Source organism: Hyaena hyaena, unplaced genomic scaffold (genome assembly GCF_003009895.1).
Source record: "Hyaena hyaena isolate Hyena2069 unplaced genomic scaffold, ASM300989v1 scaffold_46, whole genome shotgun sequence".
NCBI classification, from domain to species: Eukaryota; Metazoa; Chordata; class Mammalia; order Carnivora; family Hyaenidae; genus Hyaena; species Hyaena hyaena.
The window spans coordinates 4,531,377-4,556,269 of NW_024080678.1; the positions used below are offsets into that span (position 1 = coordinate 4,531,377).

At 48.1% G+C, this 24,893-nt stretch overlaps 1 protein-coding gene and 1 long non-coding RNA gene across 2 annotated transcripts in view; one reads left to right on the forward strand and one right to left on the reverse strand.

The window, feature by feature from the left end:
* Positions 1–24,680, forward strand: part of NUAK1 (NUAK family kinase 1) — a 69,641-nt gene extending 44,961 nt beyond the window's left edge. The window contains exons 3-7 of the mRNA XM_039230413.1: positions 5,384–5,535; positions 8,592–8,657; positions 17,793–17,912; positions 19,715–19,847; positions 23,517–24,680. Of these exons, the coding sequence (XP_039086344.1) occupies positions 5,384–5,535; positions 8,592–8,657; positions 17,793–17,912; positions 19,715–19,847; positions 23,517–24,670 (1,625 nt within the window). The 3' untranslated portion in view covers positions 24,671–24,680. The remainder of the gene's footprint in view (positions 1–5,383; positions 5,536–8,591; positions 8,658–17,792; positions 17,913–19,714; positions 19,848–23,516) is intronic.
* Positions 5,562–9,457, reverse strand: LOC120230706. The gene is made up of 3 exons (XR_005528126.1): positions 9,336–9,457; positions 7,129–7,271; positions 5,562–5,644 (listed from the first exon to the last, which is right to left on the reverse strand). It is a non-coding gene; the product is annotated as an uncharacterized LOC120230706 (long non-coding RNA).
* Positions 24,681–24,893: the final 213 nt, after the last annotated feature.

Sequence of the window (24,893 nt, forward strand, 5' to 3'; positions counted from 1 at the left end):
TACCTTATGTTGCCTTTGTATCTCCTTTAACACAAAGCAAAAAATGCTCCAGATTGATAAGAAAGCATTTTCAGAAAAACAGTGATGCTGGTCTGTTTAATGAAGGAGGCTCTTTATTGAGTATTATGCAGGGAAAGTAAATGGATGATGGTGGAAAGTGGTAGAGAGTCGTGGGAAGAACAGAAGCTTTTAAGTCATATAAATTTGGGAACAAATCCTTATTGGTTATCTGCCCAACAGAAATGCATACAGACGAGCATCGAAAGACACGCACAAGAATGTTTACAGCAACACTATTCATAATCCCTCACCTGGAAACAGCCCAAATGCTCATCACCAGTAGAATGGATACAGTCCTGACATAGTCACACAATGGAGCACTCTATAGCAACAAGAGTGAACAGTCTTCCATTACATGGAACAATCATGGATTATTCTGACAGTGTTGAGCTAATGAAGCCAGCCAGACACAAAGAATATAGACTGCATGATTCTATTTTTAGAAAATTGGCAAAATTTATGTGTGGTATTGACTGATATTCATCATGGAGGATATTCAACATGGCGGACGTAGCCTTGCAGTCTGTCAGCCGTGTTGTTTCTCCATCAGAGTGCCGGTTCCCTATTTATGAAGTAGGGGTAATGTTAATACCTACCTCATAGGATTGTTAGGATTAAGTATGACAATGCATGGCATGCGGTAATTGTTCAATAAGTGTTAGCTATTATTGTCACAAATAAGCCATCTGAGGAAGGAGAAGGGAAGGCTCCTGAGAGGAAGGGAGCTCTGGGCTATTTCATAGGCTCAGTATCCTGGGTGCTGTCCTGTGCCTTGTTCCGTCTACTTATGATTGTTCTTGGCAATGTTTTCAGCACATCTGACTCCTCTTCCACAGAACTCCTTGTGGGCATTCAAGGCCTCTGTGGCTCATTCAGAGCCCTCCTCTCCTTTCTCGCCCCTTAATTCCTAGCACCTGCCAGCTGCCGCTGGTTCTGTTCCTCTGTCTGCCCTGGCTCATGCAGCTGCCTCTGGCTCTCCTGCCTTGGCCAATCTTAACCTGGTGAAGTCTTCTCTCAGTACCCCCGGTGCCGTTCCCATTGTGGGTACTTTACAGAAGCGTCTTGTTGTACTTAAATCCTGGATCTGCAGCAAATGGACATGGCCCCGGTGCTGCGGGCTGACTCGAGCTGAGCTAAGTTTCTATTCAGGGTTTTGATTTTCCTGGTAGGCTTGGCATGTCAAGGGCCATAGTTTTCCTTACCATTCTGGAGCCACTGGGCTTCTGGGTAAGACTGGCCAAGAGACACAGGCTTTCATTTTTCAGAAAGGAAACCCTTCCCAACTGGTGGAAAATAAGCCTTTGCTTAGTGACTAATAACATAAACACAGACAAGATTTCTGGGCTTATAAATAACCAGTTGTAAAAGTGCCCAAGGGAAGCAGCCCTTTTTGCCAGAAGAATGGCCAAGAGTTCCTATCACCTCACTGATAGCGACCTTAACATGAGCAAGGAGTCTGGGGCCAAGGGCGCGGAAGCTGGTTATTCTTCAGGACAGACTCCCAAGGCCCTGCTCTTTCTTACATGTTAGAAATCCTGGGCTATTCTGGAAAAAAAATAGTACTTGATCTCTAAGGCTCTTCCTGCTTGAAAATTTTGTGATTCTGTGGCAGCCACAACACATTTTAAAGAGTGATGGCAGCGGGGAGAGCAAAGTCATAGGGTTTCATTTTGCAGGAGCTGGCTAAGAGACAGATGAGGTAATTCCGAGGGTAGCTCCCGTTTATTGAGCACTGGCCGAGGCACCACGCCGAAGGAGCAAGACCCGTGAGCTCATGGAGTGCCCTGTGTTTGACTGATGAGACCAAGGTTCAGGGGGTTCACGTATGTGTATGATAGTGGAGTGGCTAAGAGCACGGTGTGTGTGGTCAGACTGGGCCTCAGCCTGGCTCCAGCTCAGACTCTCTGTGGCCCTGGCCTGGACGAACCCAGAATTTGTCACATGTACCATGAGGATGCTCATAGGACCAAAGCCATAGGATGTAACTCCTGCAAAATACTTATCAGCTCGGCGCCTGCGCATAGTGGCCTTCAGTAAGTGCTCTGTTACCAGGAGGGACTAGAAGCTTCGTAGGTAACATCAACATCGTGTGGCCTCCTTGATGAGTCGTTGAGGTACCAAGCCTGGAACTGTTGTTTGCATTTAGCTAATCTAGGGTTACAATCAGGGCCTTGACCCTGAGGCTTGGCTGTGCCGCTTCCTGTAGGAGGGGCGGGGTGGGGGTCCCAGGGCCCAGCGTGGCCATTTGGACAGTTCAGTCACCTGGCTGCCTGCAAGCCCCACCTGCAACAGTTGAGGGGTCGATTTTATCACTTGGATATCATCTCCTTCACCCATTGTTTCCCAGCCTGGCTCCTGGTTAGCTCCTCGGGATGTCAGGAGGGAATCAACCTGCCAGACTCTTCTAGGGCGATCGAATATTAGCATTTTCCACACATTTTGCCTCCGTTTGATTACAGAACACTCGTTTTCCTCCAGAATCCCTTGCAGGACGAAGGCCCCACGGCACACGCATCTGGAACCGTTCCCTGGCCTCCCTCTAAATACAGAAAGTCAGCTGAGGGGCAGGAGGGAAAGGCCGGAGGCAGCAAGGGGTGACCGGGGCCGTCAGACAGGATGAAATCGGCACGGAGTTGAGAGGGAGGCCTCGTAGGACTTACTGATGGAAGCTGCGTAGGGAAATGTCTGGTGCGGTGGACCCTTGAAGTGACTGTGTTTATGTCTGCATGATGCCAAGCCGGCCGGTTGGAAGGGGAGGATGGGCCTTTGTCTGCACGAGGCCAATGACCCGCTCCTTCTGACAGTCAACTAAGGGGACCAGTGGCTTTGCCTCCTCTGGGGAATGCATCAGACTTTTGTGGGGGAGGGGTGTGAGGCTCGTTCTTTATTTCCCTGTCAGAGAACCTTCCCTCTTTCTTCCTTCCCCTCTTTTTAAAACTAGAAAGCCCGCTGTCCTGTCCAGGGTCTAATCGCTCCATCATTTTTGGAGCCTGAGCCATGCCTCCCGAGGCAGCTTTTCCAGTTTCCAAAGTTTATTGTTAATGAAAAGGGCACGACAGGCCGAAATCCCTGGCAGCAGCCAAGGCTGCAGGGTACCCCGAGGCCGGCAGATGTGGGAGCAGCCAATTTTATCTGGCCGTTCTCCTTCCTCTTCCCCCCTGCCTTCCTCCTTCCCCCTTCATTTTATCAGAGATGTTTGGCTGGACTTGAAGGAGCCAAGAAGGAACTGGAGTGGCTTGGGCTTCTAACAGCCAGTGATAAGGTGTGGGAGGACAGACGACCCATGCCTGGGGCATGTTCCAGTTCAGTTCTGTTCTCACTGAGTGTGTCTAGGAGTCTGGCTCAGTGCTAAGGCCCTGGGGCCCAATAATATCAATAGCCACAATAATGGCTAATATCACTGAGCGCATGCCGTAAGTGGAGGCCTTGTTCTAAGCATGTAACAAACCCAATATCAATAAACACTCCCAACAGTTCTAAGAAGTACTTACTAATGTTATGGACATTTTGCAGTTGACTAAACTGAGGCACAGAGAGGACGAGCAATCCCCCCCAGAGTTACAGAGCAAGTAAGAGGCAGATCCATCAAAACTAAACTCTTTATGTCTCAAAGTCCAGACTCCTAGTCCAGGCAGAGGAAATGTAAATGTAAATCAGCAACTAAATGTATACGGTTTGAAAGCGATACATGTATTGAGTAGCCACCATGAGGAGCAGAGGGACACAAAACAGAAGCCATATTTGAATTCGATCTTGATAGAGGGGCTGGAGTTTCCAAAATAGAAAGACAGGGAGGAGTAAAGGCAGAGGGAAGGAGGTGGGAAACAGCAGTCATTGGCAGGGGAGAGTGGGCAGAGGGAGGAGAGAGAATGAGAGAGAGAGAGGGAGAAATTGTGAGAAACAGCAAATGGTCCAGCATTGGGGGACATCAGGGACCTGATGGGGAATGGTAGATGCTGAGGAGATGGAGGGAGGGATGTAGGCAGGGGTTCTTCAGGGACAGTCTTGGGTACCCTACAGAGGTTTTATACCATGCCCCTTGGGAGTGATGGATTTAAAAACAATTATTATTTATTTTGTCTTTGCTCAAAGGACATCTTTGTGAACGCCCAAAGTAGGAAAGAGACAGCAGTGGAGTGGCTTTGGTGGAGGTGGTGTTGAGGACCTAGTGCCTGTGCTTTGTGGCCTCCCCTAACCAGCGCTCATGGGCATCTGCCTGGCGCTCCCTCCCAAGGACTTAGTCCAACAGTGTGAACATCATGCTAGAGTATCAGGCTTGGGGAGAGAGAAGCGTTTACAAGCATCTTGGAAAACAAGTTCCATGGTGGTGTGGGGGTTAATGGGAAGGGGCTGAGTCAGGAAATCCAGCTTGCGGCGGGGCGGGGGGGGGGGGGTGATTGCCATGGTTCTGACATGCCACCACGTCAGGCTGTGGCACCACGGGTCCCCATCCCTGTCCAGTCTGGCAACTCAGCCAAACTATGCAAGTCTCCAAACTTCACTCGGCCTCAGTCTCCTCATTTTCCAATTACTGGTATTTCCCCGAAAGTTTGCTGCAAGATCTAAGTCAGTACGTGTTAGGTACTCAAAACCTTATAGGAGCCTGGCACATAGTAAGGGCTACGTAATTATTCACTGTAACCACTCACAATGCATTTAGGAAGTTTTGAGTTCACTCATTCGATAATTGTTCATTGAGCTCCCACGTCAGTGCTCTGAGTGCTGGGGGTACATCTGTGAATGAAATAGACCAGCCCTCATTTACATTCTAGTGGGGTGATTAAATTAATAAATATACAGAATACACAGAATAGGGCTAGGAAGGGTCCACAGGACCTTGTGGGCCACATTTGGAACTTTGGGTTTTATTTTGATTGAGATGGAAAAGTCTAGAAGGTTTTGAGCAAAGACGTGACAAGTCCAGCCACCCATTCTGGGTTCAGAGTAGCTCTTGAAGTCTAGGTAGCTGGTCCGTATCGAATGGTTAGTAGATGGTAGCTGTTTGTCTTACAGGGGGCTGTTCTGGTGGGCGGGGCTTAGGAGAATGATCCAGATCAAGGGCAAGGGGCCCTCAGAAAAGAGAGGCACCTTTCCCTTAGGGTTACAGAGGCGAGTCCAGTAACAGTAGTGTGCTGTCATCATCCACGTGGCTGGAGCACTAGCCCAGCTCCTCGTGACGTGGAATGGCCTGACGGGTGACCTGACCGGTAGCTCTCGGCCCCTGCTCAGTGACATCTCCGCCGTCCTCCCTCGCACCCTCTGTAGTCATAAGTGAGCTTGTTGGATAAACAGGGTGTTTGTGTGTTGCTGTTCCCCCCCACAGTGTTTGAGAACAAAGATAAGATTGTGATCATCATGGAGTACGCGAGCAAGGGGGAGCTGTACGATTACATCAGCGAGAGGAGACGCCTCAGCGAGCGGGACACCAGACACTTCTTCCGCCAGATCGTCTCCGCGGTGCACTATTGTCACAAGGTACGGCCGCGCCCCGCCAGAGCTTTGGCCACAGGTGGTTTTGATGGCGCCACGTGACCCTTTTCATGGTATACAGGTGATATCTGTTCATTGTCCTCTACATGGAGAACTTACAAAACAGAAGAGAATCACCATCACCCATGATTCAGAATCCAGGCATAGCCCACAATTGACATTTTTGTTCGTTGCTTTCCAGTTTTTTCCCTTCTACTCCTAACATCTATTTTTTAACTCGACTGTCTTACTTTGAATAATCTTAGAGGTACAGCAGAGTTTCTAAGACAATGCAGAGAGTTCCCCTTTGCCCCTCATTCACTTTTATCCTAATGGGAACATTTTCCATTACTGCAGTACATTTGTTGAATCTGAGACACTAAACATTCAGGCATTGTTATTAAAAAACTCCAGATTTTATTTAGAGTTCACCAATTTTTTCCACCAACGGCCTTTCTCTATTCCAGGATCCAGAGCACCACAGTGCATGTATGTTTTACGTTGGTGCTTTGCCTTTTCACTTTATTTTAATCTAAACATTTTCCGACATTACTAAAAATTCTCTGTAATTATTGTGATTGTTGGACATTTCAGGCTGGTTCCAATTTCTGGTTAATATATTGTAGTGATCGATATCTTTATATAGTAACCTTTTCCTTTCATCTGAATGATTTACCTAAGAGAAATTCCAGAAGTGGAGTTACTAGGCCACTGGTTGTGAACTTTCCTGTGCTCCTCATGTCTTTCCTCACATAGGTTACATTCACAAAGGTTACATACCTACACGTACATTTTATTTCAACATGCCTAATGGGATGTGCTCATGATACAGCCAAGTTAGCTACCCCTTGTCTCTGGAGAAGGAAATGAAGTCTACAGATAATTCCAAGACATATTTTAGTCATCATTGTTATTAATCATGTTAATCATGACCCCATCCTATCCATACTATTCATTTCAGGAACAGTCTTTCACTTTGAGGACAATAGTGCCTTGAATCCAACATAGAGTCAGTGCCTTCATTCGAATGATTGCCACATGGGGCCTTCTGGCTTGTTAAATATTCTGGTTAATTGAGAGTGGCTCTATAAGTAATTAGAAGATGATTATTCAGGGGCACGTGGGTGGCTCAGTCAGTTAAGCGTCCAACTTTGGCTCACATCATGATCTCATTGTTCATGAGCTTGAGCCCCGTATCAGGCTCTCTGCTGTCAACACAGAGCCTTCTCTGTCCCCTTATCTCTCTGGCCCTCTGCTGCTTGTACTCTCTCTCTCTTTCTCTCAAATAATTAAAAAAAATTTTTTTAAAAAAGATTATTCAAATCTAAAACCCTAAATCCACACGAACACTGTTAGACTTCATTTTGCTGAATCCAAAGGCACTGATGAGTCAGACCAAACAGTATTTTGTACTTTATCATCAGGCATCACTGTAAAGCACTACAGATCATATTTTCATTATTTGAAGTGGGTGAAGACTTGGGATTTTGTATGAATGGGGCTTTATCAGACTTATTCCATCTTCCTATGAAAACTAGGAATGCAATGATATAAACCAAACTGCTCCCAATATTTAAAACTAGAAAAAAAATGAGGTACCTTGTATGCTGTATCCTTCCTCCAGGAGCCTTGGTTTGTGCATTTCTGAATTCAAAACATACTCTTGAAGGTTTGCGTTAGAAAAAGAGTAGTAGAAATACAACTCTCGTCTCTTCAGTCAGTGTTATTGGAGATATTAGGTACTGTCAAATAGAAAGGAAAATAAACCATAAAGCACCAACCATAAACATGCAGATTCTGAACTAAAGAATCTTTTGTTTTTAAAGTTTATTTATTTGTTTTGAGAGGGAGAGAGTGCACACGGGAGGAGCAGGGAGAGAGAGAGAGAGAGAGAATCCCAAGCTTCCGGCAATGTGGAACCTGATGGGGGGCTCAAATTCAAAAACTGTGAGATCATGACCTGAGCTGAAATCAAGAGTCTGAATTAACTGGCTGAACCACCCAGGCACCCCTGAAGAAATCTTGAATGAAAGACGAAGAACTTCCAGCCGGTTGGTTTGCTTAAAAGAGCAGCTTCAATTGCAAGTGCCCTTTATGCTGAACGATACTAAAAACTTACTCCCTGCTATTTGTCCACACAGCCCAAAGTAGCTGGTGTCTCAGTCCTACCTCTCGGCCCACGCTCACCCATCCCTTTAAAAGATTGGGTTTGACAAAGGATCCCAAGTCCTAGTTGTTACTGCTGTGTAGACCAGCAGCCTAACTGGTTAATGACTCCTTTTTACCCTTTGCAGGCTGTCAGCAGGCTGTCCCTGCAGCTCAGCATCCAGCCTTGCTAGATTTGGCTTGAATGGAAAAGTCACATAGTATGGCAGGAACCTGCTTTGGCCGGTCCAGGGGCTAGGGTCTCATTGGCCCCTCCCACCATCACCCTTCACCTGAGTCCTGCCAGCAGAGACGGACTTACAGAACCTTCCCTCCCAGCTGCTCAGGAAACACCCATGGGGGTGTTTCTGTTCTGCTCTAAACAGATCTGGATTCGTTTCATGGGTCCGAATAGACTGAGCGAGTCCCCTTTCCAGCCGTGGGCGGGCAGGCAGGCAGGCAGGCAGAGGCAGACAGAGACAGACAGGCAGACAAGCCAGCCCGGTCTGTGAGCCCCACTTTCTGAGTCTCCAGCAGAGAAATCTGCTTCTTCCCTGGGAAGCGCACCACAGACAGACATTGTTTGTCCCTGCCTGCGACTATATTGCTTTCACACAGTGGAATTACATTCCGACAAAGAATCCCCTGCTGTTTTACAGGCTCTGGGGGAGAATGGATTCCAGTCATTTTTCCCTTAACCACACAGCAAGTGACTAATGCTCTCCTGTCCCCGGTCACTGGCTGGCGGGGAGCTTCATGACAGTGAGAAAGGCCCCGAAGGATGGAGGCAGAGACCACCGGGCTGGCGTATTTCTTTAATCTGTCAAATCGTTCCCTTTGCTCACCCCTCCCGTGCCCTCTTTCTTCGTCTCGCCCCAGCCATCCCATTCAGTCCCCTGCCTGTGTTCTCGTTTCAGAACGGTGTGGTCCACCGGGACTTGAAGCTGGAAAACATACTGCTTGATGACAACTGCAATATTAAGGTAAAAATCTTGTCTGGTTGATTGATCTGCAGAGCCTGGGGGAGCCCAGAAGTCAGACACCAGGCGGCCACCGAGTCCTGCCCAGGCAGGCAAGGGTGGGGAGTCATGGGGCTTAAGCCATCAGTTCAGTTCCAACAGTTAAATTCAATAAGCATTTCTCGGGCTCCAGCCGTATGCCAGACATCGATCTTCACACTGGGATAAAAAGATGACTAAAATACACTCCCTGTCCCCAGGAAGCTCATGGTCTACAGTCATCACCACAAAAACACTTAGGACAGTAACAGGTTGCATATGTTACTAATATGCAACTTGCCTGATATCGCCTACATTTAATCTTCCCAGCCCTGTGAGATGGGCACTGTTATTTGCGTCATTTCACAGATAGGGACATGAGGCACAGAGAAGTTAAGCAAGCAGCCCAAGGTAACATAGCCGTAAGTGGTGGAGTTGGCTCGTGAGCCCAGGTCTGTGTGACTCCTGGGTGCTTGAGCTGCCAGCAGGGTCCCGGCTTATGTACGAGTTGGAACTCTTTCTCTGTCACCCTTCTGTCACAGCCATGCCCTGCCACCTCTGTCTCCCTCCTGCCTCCTACCCCCCCCCCCCCCCAACAGCCAGCTGTGGGACTGGGCAGCTGACGGACAGGACGGTGGTGTGTGCTGCCGGGAAGGAGCATACCGTCAAGGGATGGGGTGTACTTTTACGGAGAGTGTTATTGCTGGCTGCCGCTGGAGCTGAAGCAGGCTCTCCTGTCCAAGGGGGTTCAAGTGCCTCCTGCTGAGTGCTCTGAATGTCCTTTTGATCACGTCTGCAAAATAAGCAAATACGGTTTCAAAATAAACGGAGCTCGCCGCATGGGTTTCATTATGAAATGGCCTCAGTACTCCCGCCACCAGGGGATCCCTCTAATTGGCCGCTGGTGACGTTAGTGGCTCATCCCTCGTCCAGGGACAAAGCATGGGAACGACCTTGCGTCGTCCTCTCTTTTTGTTGCTGTTGCTTTCATTGGAGGGGGTGCATCCCAGGGAGACCGTTTCCTTTCTTGGTGCTTGGATTCTGTTTGCACATCATGGCGGCGACCATGAGTTAGCATCATCCTACGAGAGGCTTCCGGAAGCCACGTTAGGGTGACATTTGGTTTTTGTGAGTAGTTGACCGTGGTCACATATTTCTGTGTTAGTCTATAGAATAAGGAGGGGACTACTGGTCAAAGCATTTCTTCCTAGGATCAGGCAGTGCCATCTCAAGGTCTCTCCCTTTCTGGCAAAGTGGCTGGAGTATTCTAGTAGGAGCACTAGCTGTGTGGTTGGAAAATTCCGTCCTGTGCGGCTTACTAGCTGCTTGCCATCAGCAAAGCCACTTCATCCTGTTCCTGCAACTATAAACGGGTGTAACTGTGATGCTCACAGGCTTGTTTTGAGGACCAAGCAAGATACCCCGTGTGTAGCTTCATATACTGCTGAGCACCGTGCAGCGAGTCAGAGCGGCAGCTTTCGAGTTGAGTAGCCTGGAATTTGAATTGCAACTCTGCCCCTAACTAATGGCAGTATTTTGGATAAAGTACTTGCCTGAGCGTCAGTTTCCTCATCTGTCCCGTAGGGATGCCGGTCCTGTCTGTGGGGCATTAGTCCACTTGTCCATTTTTTCACTGAGTATTTCCTGAGCAGCTACTGTGTGCCATGCCTCGTGCCCAGTCCTGGGGAGTCCGTGGCAAATGTGAGGATTTTAGACCTCAAGTCTTCGTGTCCAAAGCACCTGCACAAATGGCTGGCCACCGGAGAGGACATTGAACAGGGAGTCAGTTGCTGGGAAGGTGCCTGGGATCTGGCGAGTGGGGGCCGGGCCATCGCTAGAGAATTGGGTCCTGGTCTGAGGGACACACTTCTAAGGGTTTGTGCCTTCCACCCTGGTAACTTTCTCAGTGGATTCTTGCTGCCACCTGCCCTGGGAGCTCTCAAAATGAAATGGAGTCTTTACAAGGCCTGGAATGCGAGCCTCTGGCTTGGGGATTGGCTTCTGTGGGACAGTGTGACCTCTTGGTCCCATGATGTAGTCCCAGAAGTGATAAGGCACATAGCTTCCTATGGAGTCATAGAATTTCCCAATGGAGGAGAAGAATAGTTAGAATTCTGAAGGCAATTGTTCTGGGAACAATGGGGCAGGAGCCCGGGGGAATGGCTCATTTGCATGAACCTAGGGCAATTGTGTTGGGCCTCAGGCCCCCCAGGCCCTAGCCCTTATATCTGCACTCCCTGTCCATCTGGAGGTGAATAGCAGACACATAGAACATTATAAAAGTTGAACTGTCGGTCATGGTTTTTTTCCCTGCCTTTTCCTTAAGAGTCTCTACTCCCAGCATTGCCCAAGGTGAAACACACAAGACAGAAACCAAACCTCCCCATTCCCCAACATGAACTCTTCCTTCTGTTTGTTCAAGGGCTGCTGCTGGAATCTGAGAATCCTAGAGCTTGAAGAACGCTGAGGGTCATTTTCCGACCCTCTTGACTGCATGACGAAGGCTCAGGAGGTCTAGGTGATGCGCCCTAGATTCACGCGATCACGCGCAGTGAATCCGAGGGGGCTTCCTGTGTCTCTGTTTCCGCAGAACGTGGCCCAGCACTTGCCACACGGCGGGTACCCTTAAGTTGTTTGGATTTGGGTTGAAGGGATGACAGCCAGGATTGCAACTCCCATGTTTGACTTCTGGGCAAATTCTTTTTCATCATTTCACATGCACTCCCCAGGTTTCTTTTCTTTCTTTCTTTCTTTTTTAAAAAATATGTTTCAGCTGGTGTTGAGTTGTCTTCCGGCTGTATCTGCCTGGCTCCTCTGTTCCTGACTAAGCACTTTGCTGGAAACATACTTAGAAAGGGCTTTGGTGGCAGAGGCAGCAGACACGTGGCCACACGCCAGCCTCCGTGTTCCGGAGAGTCCATGGCATTGGCGTCTGGACCGGAGGGAAAAAGCCAGTGGGGTGTGAGCAGCCGGGTCCCTCTCGGAGCCCTGCTGGTTTCTCCCTAGCTGTGGTTCCTTCTCCTGGATTTCAAAGCCGGGGAGCGGGGGCTTTTGCCCGAGAAGCCTCCAAACATCTACTGGCTTAAACATGTCGCATGCCGCTGTGTGAGCCATGTAGCTCATTCTCCCCTCTTCTCTGCCTGATGTTGGTTCGCAAAGGGCACATCTGGCATTGGAAATTATTTATCTGGCCACTGTGAGAGGGCGTGGCTTCTAAAAATATTCACATAGTCTGTTGGCAGAAAGAATGAGAGCAATGTGCCTCTTTGGGCTGCATTCCGTACTGCGGAGAGGCCTGTTAAAGCCTCTATGGAGTAAGCCTATGTCTACCAAAATAGACACCCGGCATAGCATTAATTTGCAATTAATAAAAATGGGCCAGATTCACATCCCACTCTCTGGGAGAATGGAATGCCGACAATTCCCATAGAAGGGTCCTGTAAAAATGCCTTAGGACAGAGGAGGTCCAAGCACTGGGGTCAGTTCGCCTCCTCAGAGAGGGCTGGGAATTTGGTGAGCTCCCAGGGCTCAGAGTAGAGGGGCCTAGGGGAGATGGCCTGTTGCCCCTGATGACAATGGACCCTCAGCGGCTCTGGACAAGAAAAGAAGCTTTGAATGGCCAGGGCCAAGATGAGATAGAAATCTCTGAGGCTTAACAAGGCCATTCGGGGCAGCTCAGGATATGGCCTCCGGGCTTTGATTACATGCGTGTGAGAACTCTGCATTCGTGCATTAATTAAGCTGTTTATTTGTTCACTCACCCATTTATGTGTGTGTTTGTGTGTATGCGTGTCTCCACGCGTGGCTGCGTTCACTCATCTATTCCTGCACTTACTCGTTCAGCAAATTGCAGGTGTCCTATGGGCAGTACATATTGGACCACAGACATGTACTAAGTTCCTACTGTGTACTTGGCCCCATGCCAGATGCTGGGCTTTAACAGCGAGTCAGAGGGCCAGGTCCTTGTCTCCTTGGAGCTCACAATCTCACGGTTGTTAAACCAGCATAATGAGCCGTGAGAAGGATACAGAGGTGAATGAGGAAGATAAGGGGCTGCGTTAGTGGACTTAGAATTCCAGCTGGGGACACAGGCGACAGACAGATACAGAGTGTAGTTGTCTGGTGGGGAGGAGAATCTGGCTTTCGCATACATGGTTCCCTGTGTTTGGAATACTCTTCCCGCAGCTCTTTGCCTACCTCTCCTTTCAGTCTCAGCTTGCACGCCTTTTCTTTCAGGAAGGCTTGTCTGATCCTCCTTTCTTGGCAAGACCAGATGGCCCTGCTGTGTGCCTCATAGTACCTGTATAATGTGTTCGGGAAGTGCTGAGCAGGAGGTAGTGATTCTGTTAATTATAAAAGGGCCAAGAAGCCTTTGCTGAGGCAGTGGTGATTGAACTGGGTTTTGAAGGATGGGTAGGAGTTTGATAGAAACGTGCTGACAGCCTTCTACAGAGAAGGAGCAGCAAGCACAAGGATAGTGCATGGAGGCTGGAAAAGGAAAGTAATCTTCATTGAGCCTTTGCTAGAAGCCAGAGTCCTGTGGCAAGCCTGCCACATGCTTTACATCATTTGGATCTCAGAGTGTCTCCACTGGGGTGGGTCTGATTATCCCCCTTTTACAGATGAGGAGGCTCGTGCAGCTAATATTAGCAATGCGGCCGGCTGCAAACCTAAGGCCATTCAACTCTATAAACACCCAGGCACCTGATAAATTCTACCCTCTATGGCTATTACCCAGCTTTGCCCCATATCTAGGAAAGCATCACACAAAGGCACTATTTTTGGCCTTTGCTTCAGTCTGCCTTACCTTGTCTGTAGGCAACTTGTAGACAGTTGTTCCTGGGATGGACTCTTCAAGTGCTGTTGGTAGACGACGACCAGGCTGCCAGAGTCATGGTGGCCAGAACAGCCGCATAGGGATGGCCCCGTCGAATGTGTGGTGAGCCGTGATGGGTTGCTCATTAGCATTCCCTGAGAAGTTGCTTCTTGGAGGTGCCCTCAGTTTAGGACTTTCACAGATCGCTTGGGGTTGGTCATTTCCCAGCTGGTGTGGAAGCTGCTGGTCCACAGACCTCAGTGGAACTGGGAAGGATTAGTGAGCTACCTAAGTTCAGTGCTGGTAAGAGATAGGGCTGGGATTTGAACCCAGACCCTCAAACCCTTCTTCCCGTATTTCTTCCTTCGTGCAGAACAGTCTCTCACTCTGAGCATGCCTGTTCTGGAAGTGGGTGATGATAATTTCCCTTTGGCTCTTGGTGGGCACTTGTTCTTAGCAAACAATTGTTCAGCAGACCAAACCACGCGCCGCATCATGTAATCTAGAGTCGGTCATCCCAGGACTGTTCCAGGGGTTTCTCATTCCTGTTCTTCCCTCATGCAGCTTTCTGAGGTGGGTTCTATTATTATTCCCATTTTGCAGGGGAGGCAACTGAGTGACTTGGCAGGTCCCAACCATCACCCACTAGTGCCACGTCCACAGTTAGCCCCAGGTTCTTCTGATCTGTCCAGCCCACTCCCTTTCCTCTCAGACACTGCAAATGACCATCTGACCATTGCTTCCATGATCCTCCTCATCAGCATTTTCCCCCAGCGTTTACCCACCAGCAAGCAGATGCTTCCTTTTTCATCCTGTGAGCTCACAGCGATTATTCACAGAGATCCGGGGTTAACCGCCACCCTCCCCTTTAGGTACCGCGTATAAGGCGACTCATACAATATTTACCCTTTCGTGTCTGGCTTATTTCACGTACCTGAGAGTCTTCCAGGTGCATCTGTGTTGTAGCGAGGCTAATTGTTTGGAAATGTGAACAATCACTTCCTACCACATCTTTCTACCTTTGATTTTTATCCAGCAGGGCACACCACTAAGAGGGCTTGATAATAATGAAAACTCCAAAAATTAAGGACCTGCATGTTGTCTTCTCAGATTCTTTTCTGGGGCCCAGGCTGAACAGGGTATCAGCCCAGTGTGGGGATGTGACTGTGAGCCAATATGGGGCAGGGGAACAGTCCCATCACCAGCAAAAAGTCAAAGTAGTTACCCGTCTCCAAAGGTTACTGGTGTGTCAGCAAAATACAACTTTAATTCAGTTATTTTCATCTTATTATGTTTCAAATCAGTATTTCCCAAATTCCAGCTTTTTCAAATGTCCCAAATTTCTTTTCTTCCACTCTCTTAATGGTTTCTGCCTTTCCGTCGTATCTTCTGTGCTATTTTACTTCGTATTTTTATTTAGTTCAGTTCACTTGTAAAAAGTGTATTTGGAAAAGAAGCCTTAAATAGTTACTTGAACTTGAAAGCCGGTTTTGTTTTGAGTATCCTGAGGTTGATAAAGCTATGGATACAGATTTAAGGGTGGGGAGCAAATATTTATGGAGGCCAATGTCTGTTCTAAGCATTTCACATTCTCTTTGTCATGTAATTTTCACCTTGACATTGTGGAAGTGGGCACTGCTCCAACATCTTATCTTATCTTATCTTATCTTATCTTATCTTATCTTATCTTATCTTGACTTATCAGAGAGAGAGAGAGAGAGCATGAGCTGGGGAGGGGCAGAGGGAGAGAGCGAGAGAATCCCAAGCAGGATCCCTTGCTGTGAGCAGAGTCTGACACAGGGCTCAGTCTCACGAACCATGAGATCATGACCTGAGCCATAACCAAGAGTGGGTCGTTCAACCACCTGAGCCACCCAGGTGCCTCCCTACCTCCATTTTACAGATGAGAAATTGAGGCTTTGAGAAGTTTTATAACCAGTGGCCATTTCTGCTCTTACAGTCGATAGACACTCCCTATGGTATGAAATCTTAGAGCTGGAGCCTAAGTCTAGGTGGTTCAGGGTTTGAGAACTCTGTGTGTGTGTGTGTGTGTGTGTGTGTGTGTGTGTGTAGATTAATATTTCTTTTCCGTTGAAGTGCCAAGAACACAGACTAATCTACATTTCTATTAATCTTCTGTCAGTGGCAATGACAGTTTTACTGAGAGAGGCTGATAAACATCAGTCTAAGAGGATGGGAGTGGTCGCTAACATAAACATGCTTCTCAGGATGGCTGCAGAGAAAGCAAGGGCTCCCAGACGTGGAGACCTCTGGTGCGAGTGTGTGCATGCAGGGATTTGCACGCTGTGGTGGCGGGTGCCTCTCACGCGTGTATTAGGGAACCGCGGACGTCGCAGGGTAGGAACGGGGTGTGTTTTCCTCAGGACACACGCTGTGCTGTGTCTGCACCTTGCCTCGACCTCGGCTGCAGAGGACGAAGCCCTGGGACTTCAGAACAGGCTCCAGGGCATCCAGCCATTCCGTTCCTTCTCTGATCGACAGGGCACACTTCATAAGCTTCCAACCAACTTCCTGCAAGCAAATCGGAGGCCTTGATAAGAAAATGGAATTCAGGGCAATTAAGTGCAATGTGAGCCCAGAGAATGCGTTTTCTGAGCGTGGTTATACACCAGCTGCTTTCAATGACATTCCATTCATTCATTCAGGGACAACTTTTAGAAAATAGGCTTATTCTGGGGGCTGCATTCAAGACAGAGCCTCCGTGCCATTGGGGCCCGGCTGCGCTCTGGGCATGTGAATCACTCAGCCTATTTATAAGCCCCAAATGGAAATCGGCTTGGAGAATGACAGAAGCTCAGCTCGGAAGGCTAGGGTGAAGCTTGCAGATTATCGGGGGGCAGTCTTTTGCATGCAGTGGATTGAAGCTTTAGACGTATGGGGTCTACATTGCCACCTCCTAGTCAGCTCTCCTGAAATGCATCACTTTGTCTCCTTAAATCTGGTTCCTCACCTGTTTAAAAAATTGTGTTTAAATATCCATAGCATGAAATTTGCCATTTTAACCATTATTTAGCTGCACAATTCAGTGGCATGCAGTACATGTGCATTGTTGTGTAAATGGGGTTTTGGATGAGATTAGAGACGGGAAAGTGCTCAGAACAGTGCACGATAATTGGAGGTTGTTCAGTAAGTGGTGACTAACTTCCTCTTCTCCTTCTTCCCCTTTTCCCCTTCCCCTCCCTCTTCTCCTTCTCCTCCTGCTTTTCCTTCTTCATTTTTCTATTAATTATCTTGTGTTTTTCAAAGTATTTTGCCTATTGGCATGACAAGAATTTCTTGGGTGGGGAGGGAAGGTGTGGAACATGCCACCTGCCTCGGGGACTCGGAGTCTAACAGGCAGGGAGAATTTATACATATGACGTATGTGTATACACACATACATAAATGTACATCATATATTATATATGGGTGTGTATATATGTGATATACATTTTTATGCACGCGTGCACACACACATACACACACAGAGGACTGCCACAGGGGTGAATGAAACAAGGACAGAAGACAGTGATTCTGAGGGATGTGCAGTACCAGAGAATCAGGGTTAGGTAAAACATTTGTGTGGAGCCTGAAGACTTAAAGGTTTACTTTCATGTTCTCATCTCGATTGATTGTTTTTTTTCTTTTTTTTTTAATTCTGACAATAGTCCTGTGATCTAGAATAGGAAAGGATCCTGGGTTCCCATTTTCTGGTGCTTAAACTGAGGCTCAGAGTAGTTAAGGGACCTGTTCCATGTCACACAGAGGGCTGGTGGCAGAGTTTGGGCTGATGTTCGATGACTCAAAACCCAGGGCTCTGGGTCCATTTCATCCAGGGTCACAAAGTTGGCAAAATACGGTTCTGGTCAGAGTGTGGGCAGATAAAAAGGTCGGGGTATCAGCGGCACTGGTCGGGGTTTTCCAAAGTGTGATATGCTCTGTGGATGCAAAGTGAGTTTAGGTAAGCCACAGATGGACAATTTCCAGATTAATAGTTGTGAACTTCAGTGTGTATCAGGAACATCAAGGCTGTGCTTTTGTGGCTATTTCTCAGGGCAGGTCTAACCTGCAGTGAAGATAAAGTCCAAGCAGGGGGTGGGCAGATGTGACAGATTATGGTGGGTGTCAGGGACTGCAGCGGGAAGTGACTGGCCCAGTCCTGTGGACTGCTTTCTTTATGACGACTAAGGACTGGAGAGAAAACGGTGACCCAGCAGGCAGGCCTGCCCAGGCGCTCAGATGATCCAATGGAGACACTCACTGGAATGTTAACCTGCCTCTCTGGGTCTTGCTTCTCTTTGTAGATTGCTGATTTTGGGCTTTCCAACCTGTACCAGAAGGACAAGTTCTTGCAAACATTTTGTGGGAGCCCACTCTATGCTTCTCCTGAGATTGTCAATGGGAGACCTTACCGGGGGCCCGAGGTGAGCAAGCTATTGGTGTGTGTGGTGGGGGGAGGGGGGGTTGGATGTGGGAGAGGAAAGGGAGGAGGGAGGACGAGAATTGGATCTAAGAAATACTTAAGAACAAACAAAAAGGCATGCCAGCAAAGAAAATGTTTCCTTATATGATTATAAAAGCCATAATATAGACACCTGGGAGAAAATTTGAGAAATCCAGAAAATAAAGTTACCTTAACATTTTTGTAACTTCTCTTATAGACTTTTCTCTAATGTAGATCTCTGCATTTCAAAAGACTAATTGCAGTCATTATGTATATGTGTGTACCTATGTGTATCTGGCTTTTTATTAACTTAAAATCATATTGTGACATTTTCTGAATTTGTTATTACTAAAAGCATGGTTTCTGATGGCGACATGTTTTATTGTATGAATATACCATAACTTAATCACTTCCCTAGATTAAGACAAATTGTTTTTAGTTTTTCTCTGTTAGAACAAATCAAAAAACAACCCCCCAAACCCCTAACTCTGCAGTGACTATCTTTCAGCATATATTTTTGACAGCATGTATTTTCGACTAAGGAGATACAATTTTAATCGCACCTTCTAATTTACGAGAAATGCATTTATTTCCTTATATGCCTAAAGGTCTCAGGGCCACTGTGAGAGATGCATATGTGTAAATGCTATTCTGAAAATGCATGAGTTGTGAGTGATTATTCTCTTTAAAAGGATGGTTCTCTTTACAGAGAGATCCATCCGCTCGTTATCCCTTAAATAGCAGCTGCTCAGTGGGTTGAAATGTTTCCTTCCAAATATTTATCTGTTTGAGAGTGTTTAAGGCAGGGCTGGAGGGTGAAAGAAGGATGCCAAGGCCCCCTACCAATTGTAGTGAAAGGAAAGTCTTTCTAAAATAAGACTGTAAGGGAGGAGCATCTGACTCAACTTACAAAACTCTAAAAACTTGCCACTCTACATTTATCAGAGGTAATAAATGCTTCCTTGATCTGCGATGATCTCTTTCTAAGCTGGCAGCCTGTGATCTGGCCAGCAAGCAGGCTTTATTTGGCCACATTAGTCTTTCTAAAAGAAAGTTGACCAAACCTTTAATAATTGGGAGATTTCATGTCAAAGTCTGGTTTCTGACTTCTCCTGAAAAACCAGATCTAGCAGTGTTGGGCATACATGACTATTCAATTGCAGTTTGCCAAGGGGGGGCTGCCTCCTTAAGGTGGATCAATGCATCGTATAATTTGTCTCCATCCCCAGCACACCATGTTGTACCCCAGATTCTCTCTTGCTTTGTTCATGTTTGTTGCATGCCTGGCTCTCGTAAGCAATTGAGTCTGCAGCCCGTGATCCATCTGAAGAAGGTGCAGGAAGGAATTAATTCCTGGATTCAGAGTGAAGAGTCCTGTGGCCCAGTCTTGTACCCATCACGTTGGCAGAGAGGGGCTCTGGGGAAATATCATTTAGCTTTCTTGTGCCTTAGTAGTCTCATCTGTCAAATGGGGTTGAATATAACCCAGGCCCTCCCTGCTTCACAACATTATACTGAGGCTCTGAGAAGATAATCTTTTTAAGAAAGTCCTCACCCAGATCGGTACTGTGGGTCTCTGTTGGAAATGGAAAGGTCAGGCTCTGAAGCAGCCCCCAGCTGCATTGCCTATCAGGCTGTGGGGTTGGGAACCTGTGTGCCAGGTGCTACATTCAGTTCCTGGGGTCGTTGTGGGTGGCTGCTCACAGGCTGTGAGGCCGATGGATTGGAAGGCATCCCGGAACCTGCTTCTGAGCTCCTCTCTGTCCCGTCTCTCTGCTCCAGGTGGACAGCTGGGCCCTGGGCGTGTTGCTTTACACTCTCGTGTATGGAACGATGCCCTTCGATGGTTTCGATCACAAAAACCTCATTCGGCAGATCAGCAGTGGAGAGTACCGGGAGCCCACGCAGCCCTCAGGTGCGTGCCCTCGGAGGGTCAGAGGCTGAGCGGGAGTGGTTGGCTTCCCTGCCCCCACTCACACTTGCTGCTTCTGTTTTAATGTCTGTCAGCCGTCTCCTGCTTTCCCTCTCTTTTCTCCTCTTCAGTTTTTTGCCTTTTGACAAGGCTGGCTGGCTAGGCTGCTCTGCCCAAACCTTCCCAAATGGAATTTCTAGAGCAAATGTTCTATACAGTAGGCAGGCTGGGAGTTCTGCTTGCGTGAACCTGGGCAAGTCCCTTGACATTTGGATTCAGTCTCTCCACTGTTAATTAAAATTTTGGGAGAGGGGCACCTGGGTGGCTCAGTCCATTAAGCGTCCGACTTCTGCTCAGGTCATGATCTCATGGTTTGTGGATTCGAGCCCCGGGTCAGGGTCTGTGTTAACAGCTCAGAGCCTGGAGCCGGCTTTGGATTCTGTCTCCCTCTTTCTCTGCTCCTCCCCCCCTACTTTCTCTCTCTTTCTCTAAAATGAATAAATATTAAATTTTTTTTTTAAATTTTGGAAGAGATATCCTATGAAGTCCTTTCTAGCAGTCATATAAACCACCTTCACTAGACTCCATGCCATGAGCTCTTTTTCACGGCTGTTCCCCGGGGCATGTGCTATGGCCATGATAACGGCTTCATTATTTATTGCTGTCGCAACTCTACTCTCCCCCCACCACTCCAAGTAAATTCGGTGGTTTGTTTTATTTATTTATTTTTTTATACTGGACGTTTGCTAAATGCTCTCATCACACACGTACACACACACACACACACAAATGGTTTAACTGTATCAGGAGATGAATTAATTGGTTTGACTGTGGTAATCATTTAATTATATATGTATATATATATGCATACCGATCAGCATGTTATACACCTTAAATATATCCAGTTTTAAAATTTTTCCTGAAAAAGACAGTGCTAACAAAGTCAGCTGAGCTGAATATACAAAGGCAGGGGAAATTTACCCTGAGAGAATAATGCATTCTGTCCTGAATTACGGTTACTTATCCAAAGCAGGAGAAGAACCATACACATCTTCAGAAACAGTAGCTACTTAGGGTTTAGAAGGATCTGGGTCTCTAATATTCTTACTTATGAACAATTACCAAAACATGTCTAGCTAATGGTTTCTGAATTAGCTCTTTTCTTTGTATGTGTAGGATGAAAATAGATGAGCTGGGTCATGAAGGATTCTGGATATTTCTTCTTTCATGAAGTTTTTCTGATCTGTTTTATTACTTTGGATAATAAATTTAATTCAGTTCCTGATGTTTCCTACAAAATAAAACTGAATCACAAAATAAAACCTTTAGTAATCAATAAAAAGAAAAAATTTGGTGGTTTAAACAGCAACTAAGTCAACCAGGTACCATATCTCTCGATTCCCTGGGGTGGCTAGAGCTCTCCTGGCCATGCTTGGGTTTCTCGGACAGTTGTGTTCAGATGGCCACTGGGCTGAGTCTGGCTATAGGACAGCTGCTCAGTGCTCGTCCGCATGGGCTCCCCTCCACGAAGTCCCTCCCCAGGCCTCTCTCCCCAGGAGGAAGCCTAGACTTCATACATGACAACTCAGGACTCTTAAGACAGAGAAAGAAGAAGCTTCCAGGCCTTTTTCATGTCAGCCCTGGGAAGCCAAATAACGTCACTTCTGCCGTGTTCTGTGGGTCAAAGCAGCCATGATAATAAGCTTCTTCTCTTGATAGGAGAAGGTCATGTGTGGATGGAAAGTGTGTGTACAGGTGGCCATGTTTGAAATATAGTTAACACGGACCTTCATAGATAGACATGCTATACACACACACACACACACACACACACACACACACACACACAGTTATTCTCATTCTTCCCAGTAGTTATGTTCTACAAAGTTGCTATGAACACTGAATTAGTGAATAATGAAGCACGACTCTGAGGAGAAATACAGGGTTCAATCTCTGGTCACAACATTTTTGTCACCTGATCAGTATATGACCTTGTTTTATTTATATTTCTGGTTTAAAGCCACCTCATTGAAAATATTTTGTTGATTCATTAACATCAAACTCCTAGCCAACAGCGCTATGACTCAGACCTGAATGAAGTCTATCTAACACACATATTTTCTCCATAAGGTACATCACAGCTTTCTGGAACTTAGGAACCATAGACGGTACTTTAGCACTACACAGTGAAGTCACCACAAAAAAAAAATATGAAATCCATGGACTATACAGTCTGTAAAAGCACACATTTTTATAGTGTGAGAGTGGAAATGAGAAGGCAAGGCGTCAGCGCCTCCTTTGAACTCAGCTGGGAACACACATACATGCTGGGTGACTCAGATTTTTGCCACTTTGCGAATGTATATAAATGACGGGGAAAGTTCCCGGGAATTGGTTTGGGAGTTATAAATATCTTTTAGTGAGCAAGACAACTGATAATACTGAATCTGTGACGAATGAGGGTTGACTGTTGATGGTTGTGTTATACATATATGTATATGCTTATTTATTTATTTAAATAGGCCAGTCCGTTTTCTTTCTTTTTTTTTTTCCTAGAAATTTCCAGGTGACTCTCATGGCAGTCTTATTTGCCTCATCGGCTAACCAACACACAAACACGGTTCCTGGCACATTGCAGGAATTTAGAAGATATTTCCTGAACGTCTGAAGGGAACGATCATCCTGTTACTTTTCAGGGATGTAGCTCACCCCTGGTCTCATTCCCTGGCCCCCACCAAGCTACTCATTAGCCTACACGAGCGGCTGAGAGGAGGTGGGGCTTTCCCAGGATCTAATTCAACTCCCATTGGGGGAGCACAGTTTGATCTTAAAAGTCAATTTACAAGCTGTGAGAGTCAGTTGGTTCCTGTGGCCTCCTCAGCATCCCTTCGGGCCTTTCCCCTGATTCTCTGGCAGCAGAAATTTGCACATGGAATGTCTCAGCCAAGCTGCAAGCGGAGAGCAGATCTAGATGAGCTCTCGCATCTGACAGCTGGGTAGGCTACGGCTTATGTCAGAGAGGGAGAGGAGGTGAGCTCACCGGGTGTGGGTCTCAGAACCTGGCCAATGCCCGGAGTCAGGCCAGCCTTGGGGATGCCCCTCTCACCGCCCAGATATACTAGATGTGAGCCCCTCTCCACCCTTCTCTGTCTTTCCTTCTCTGGTGACGAGACTTGTTCTCACCATCTCAGCCCTGAACTTCCTTTTCCTGCTGACACACTTTCCCCATGACCTTGAGCACTGTGTGTTTCCACAAGCCTACCTTGGAGGTCTAGAGAAAAGTCATGGTAACCTCTACCTGTTTTCCCTTTTGGTAAGATGATACCCACCAGAGGACTGGCGGGGCCCTGCTTGGGTTCGGGTCTGGAATCTGTGCTGGTTACCTGGACTTCCCCATTTCATGGAGATCTGAGCTGATGGAGAGCGTGCTAGTTCTGGGACACTCCTTTACTTCTATGGAAAAACGTGCCAGGATGTGACAGCACACTGGCCTGTGGTTCTGCATCCTGATGATGCTTTCGATGTACTGTCTGGAAGACGCTGGCTCCTGCTCCCTAGTGGTGCTGGACCAAGTCTCCCACTGGAGTGAGCGTGTCTCCTTACCCCTGCAGCGGTGGCCCCGTCAAGGCCAAAGGCTTCCGGGTAACATATCATTCTTCTCTGTCCCCACAGATGCTCGAGGGCTCATTCGGTGGATGCTCATGGTGAACCCCGATCGCCGGGCCACCATCGAGGACATCGCCAATCACTGGTGGGTGAACTGGGGCTATAAGAGCAGTGTCTGTGACTGTGACGCACTGCACAGCTCCGAGTCACCGCTCCTGGCTCGCATCATCGACTGGCATCACCGTTCCACGGGGCTGCAGGCTGAGGCCGAAGCTAAAATGAAGGGCCTGGCCAAACCCGGGGCCTCGGAGGTCATGCTGGAGCGGCAGCGGTCGCTGAAAAAGTCCAAGAAAGAGAACGACTTTGCCCAGTCCGGCCAGGACTCGGTGCCCGAAAGCGCATCCAAGCTGAGTTCCAAGAGGCCCAAAGGGATCCTGAAGAAGCGGAGCAACAGTGAACATCGCTCCCACAGCACGGGCTTCATCGAAGGCGTGGTCAGCCCTGCCTTGCCTTCTGCTTTCAAGATGGAGCAGGACTTGTGCCGGACTGGTGTGCCCCTCCCCAGCTCCCCCGAGGCAGAGGCGCCAGGTAAACTCAGCCCCAAGCAGTCAGCCACGATGCCCAAGAAGGGCATCTTGAAGAAGACCCAGCAGAGAGAGTCAGGGTACTATTCGTCCCCTGAGCGCAGCGAGTCTTCAGAGCTGTTGGACAGTAACGATGGGCTGGGCAGCAGCATCCCGTCCCCCAGCCCCCCAGCCCCAGCCAGGGGCACGTCTCACAGCCTCTCCTGCCGCAGGAAGGGCATCTTGAAACACAGCAGCAAGTACTCAGCAGGGACCATGGACCCGGCCCTCGTCAGCCCCGAAACGCCCACACTGGAATCCTTGCTGGAGCCTGGAGTCCCTGCCGAAGGCCTCTCCCGGAGCTACAGCCGGCCCGACAGCGTCATCAGCGACGACAGCGTCCTGTCCAGCGACTCCTTCGACTTGCTGGATCTGCAGGAGAATCGCCCTGCCCGACAGCGCATCCGCAGCTGCGTCTCTGCTGAAAACTTCCTCCAGATCCAGGACTTCGAGGGGCTCCAGAACCGGCCGCGGCCCCAGTACCTGAAGCGGTACCGGAACCGGCTGGGGGACAGCAGCTTCTCCCTCCTCGTGGACATGGACGATGTGACTCAGGTCTACAAGAAAGCGCTGGAGATCTGCAACAAGCTTAACTAGCTCCCCGGGGCACAGGGGGTGGGTCGTGGGTGGGCTTGGGGAGAGGAGTCGGAGCGATGACGTGTGCCTGTGAGCCGGTTACCTCTTTGCTGGCCGTGACAACAGACTGAAGAAGGATTGGTGCCATCTTGCTTGGCCAAGTCTGCAGCCTTGCGCCGGCACCTGAAAGGGAGGAGTGGGCTCTCCGCCAGCCCTGCCGACTGCCAGTCAGAATTTGGGTCCT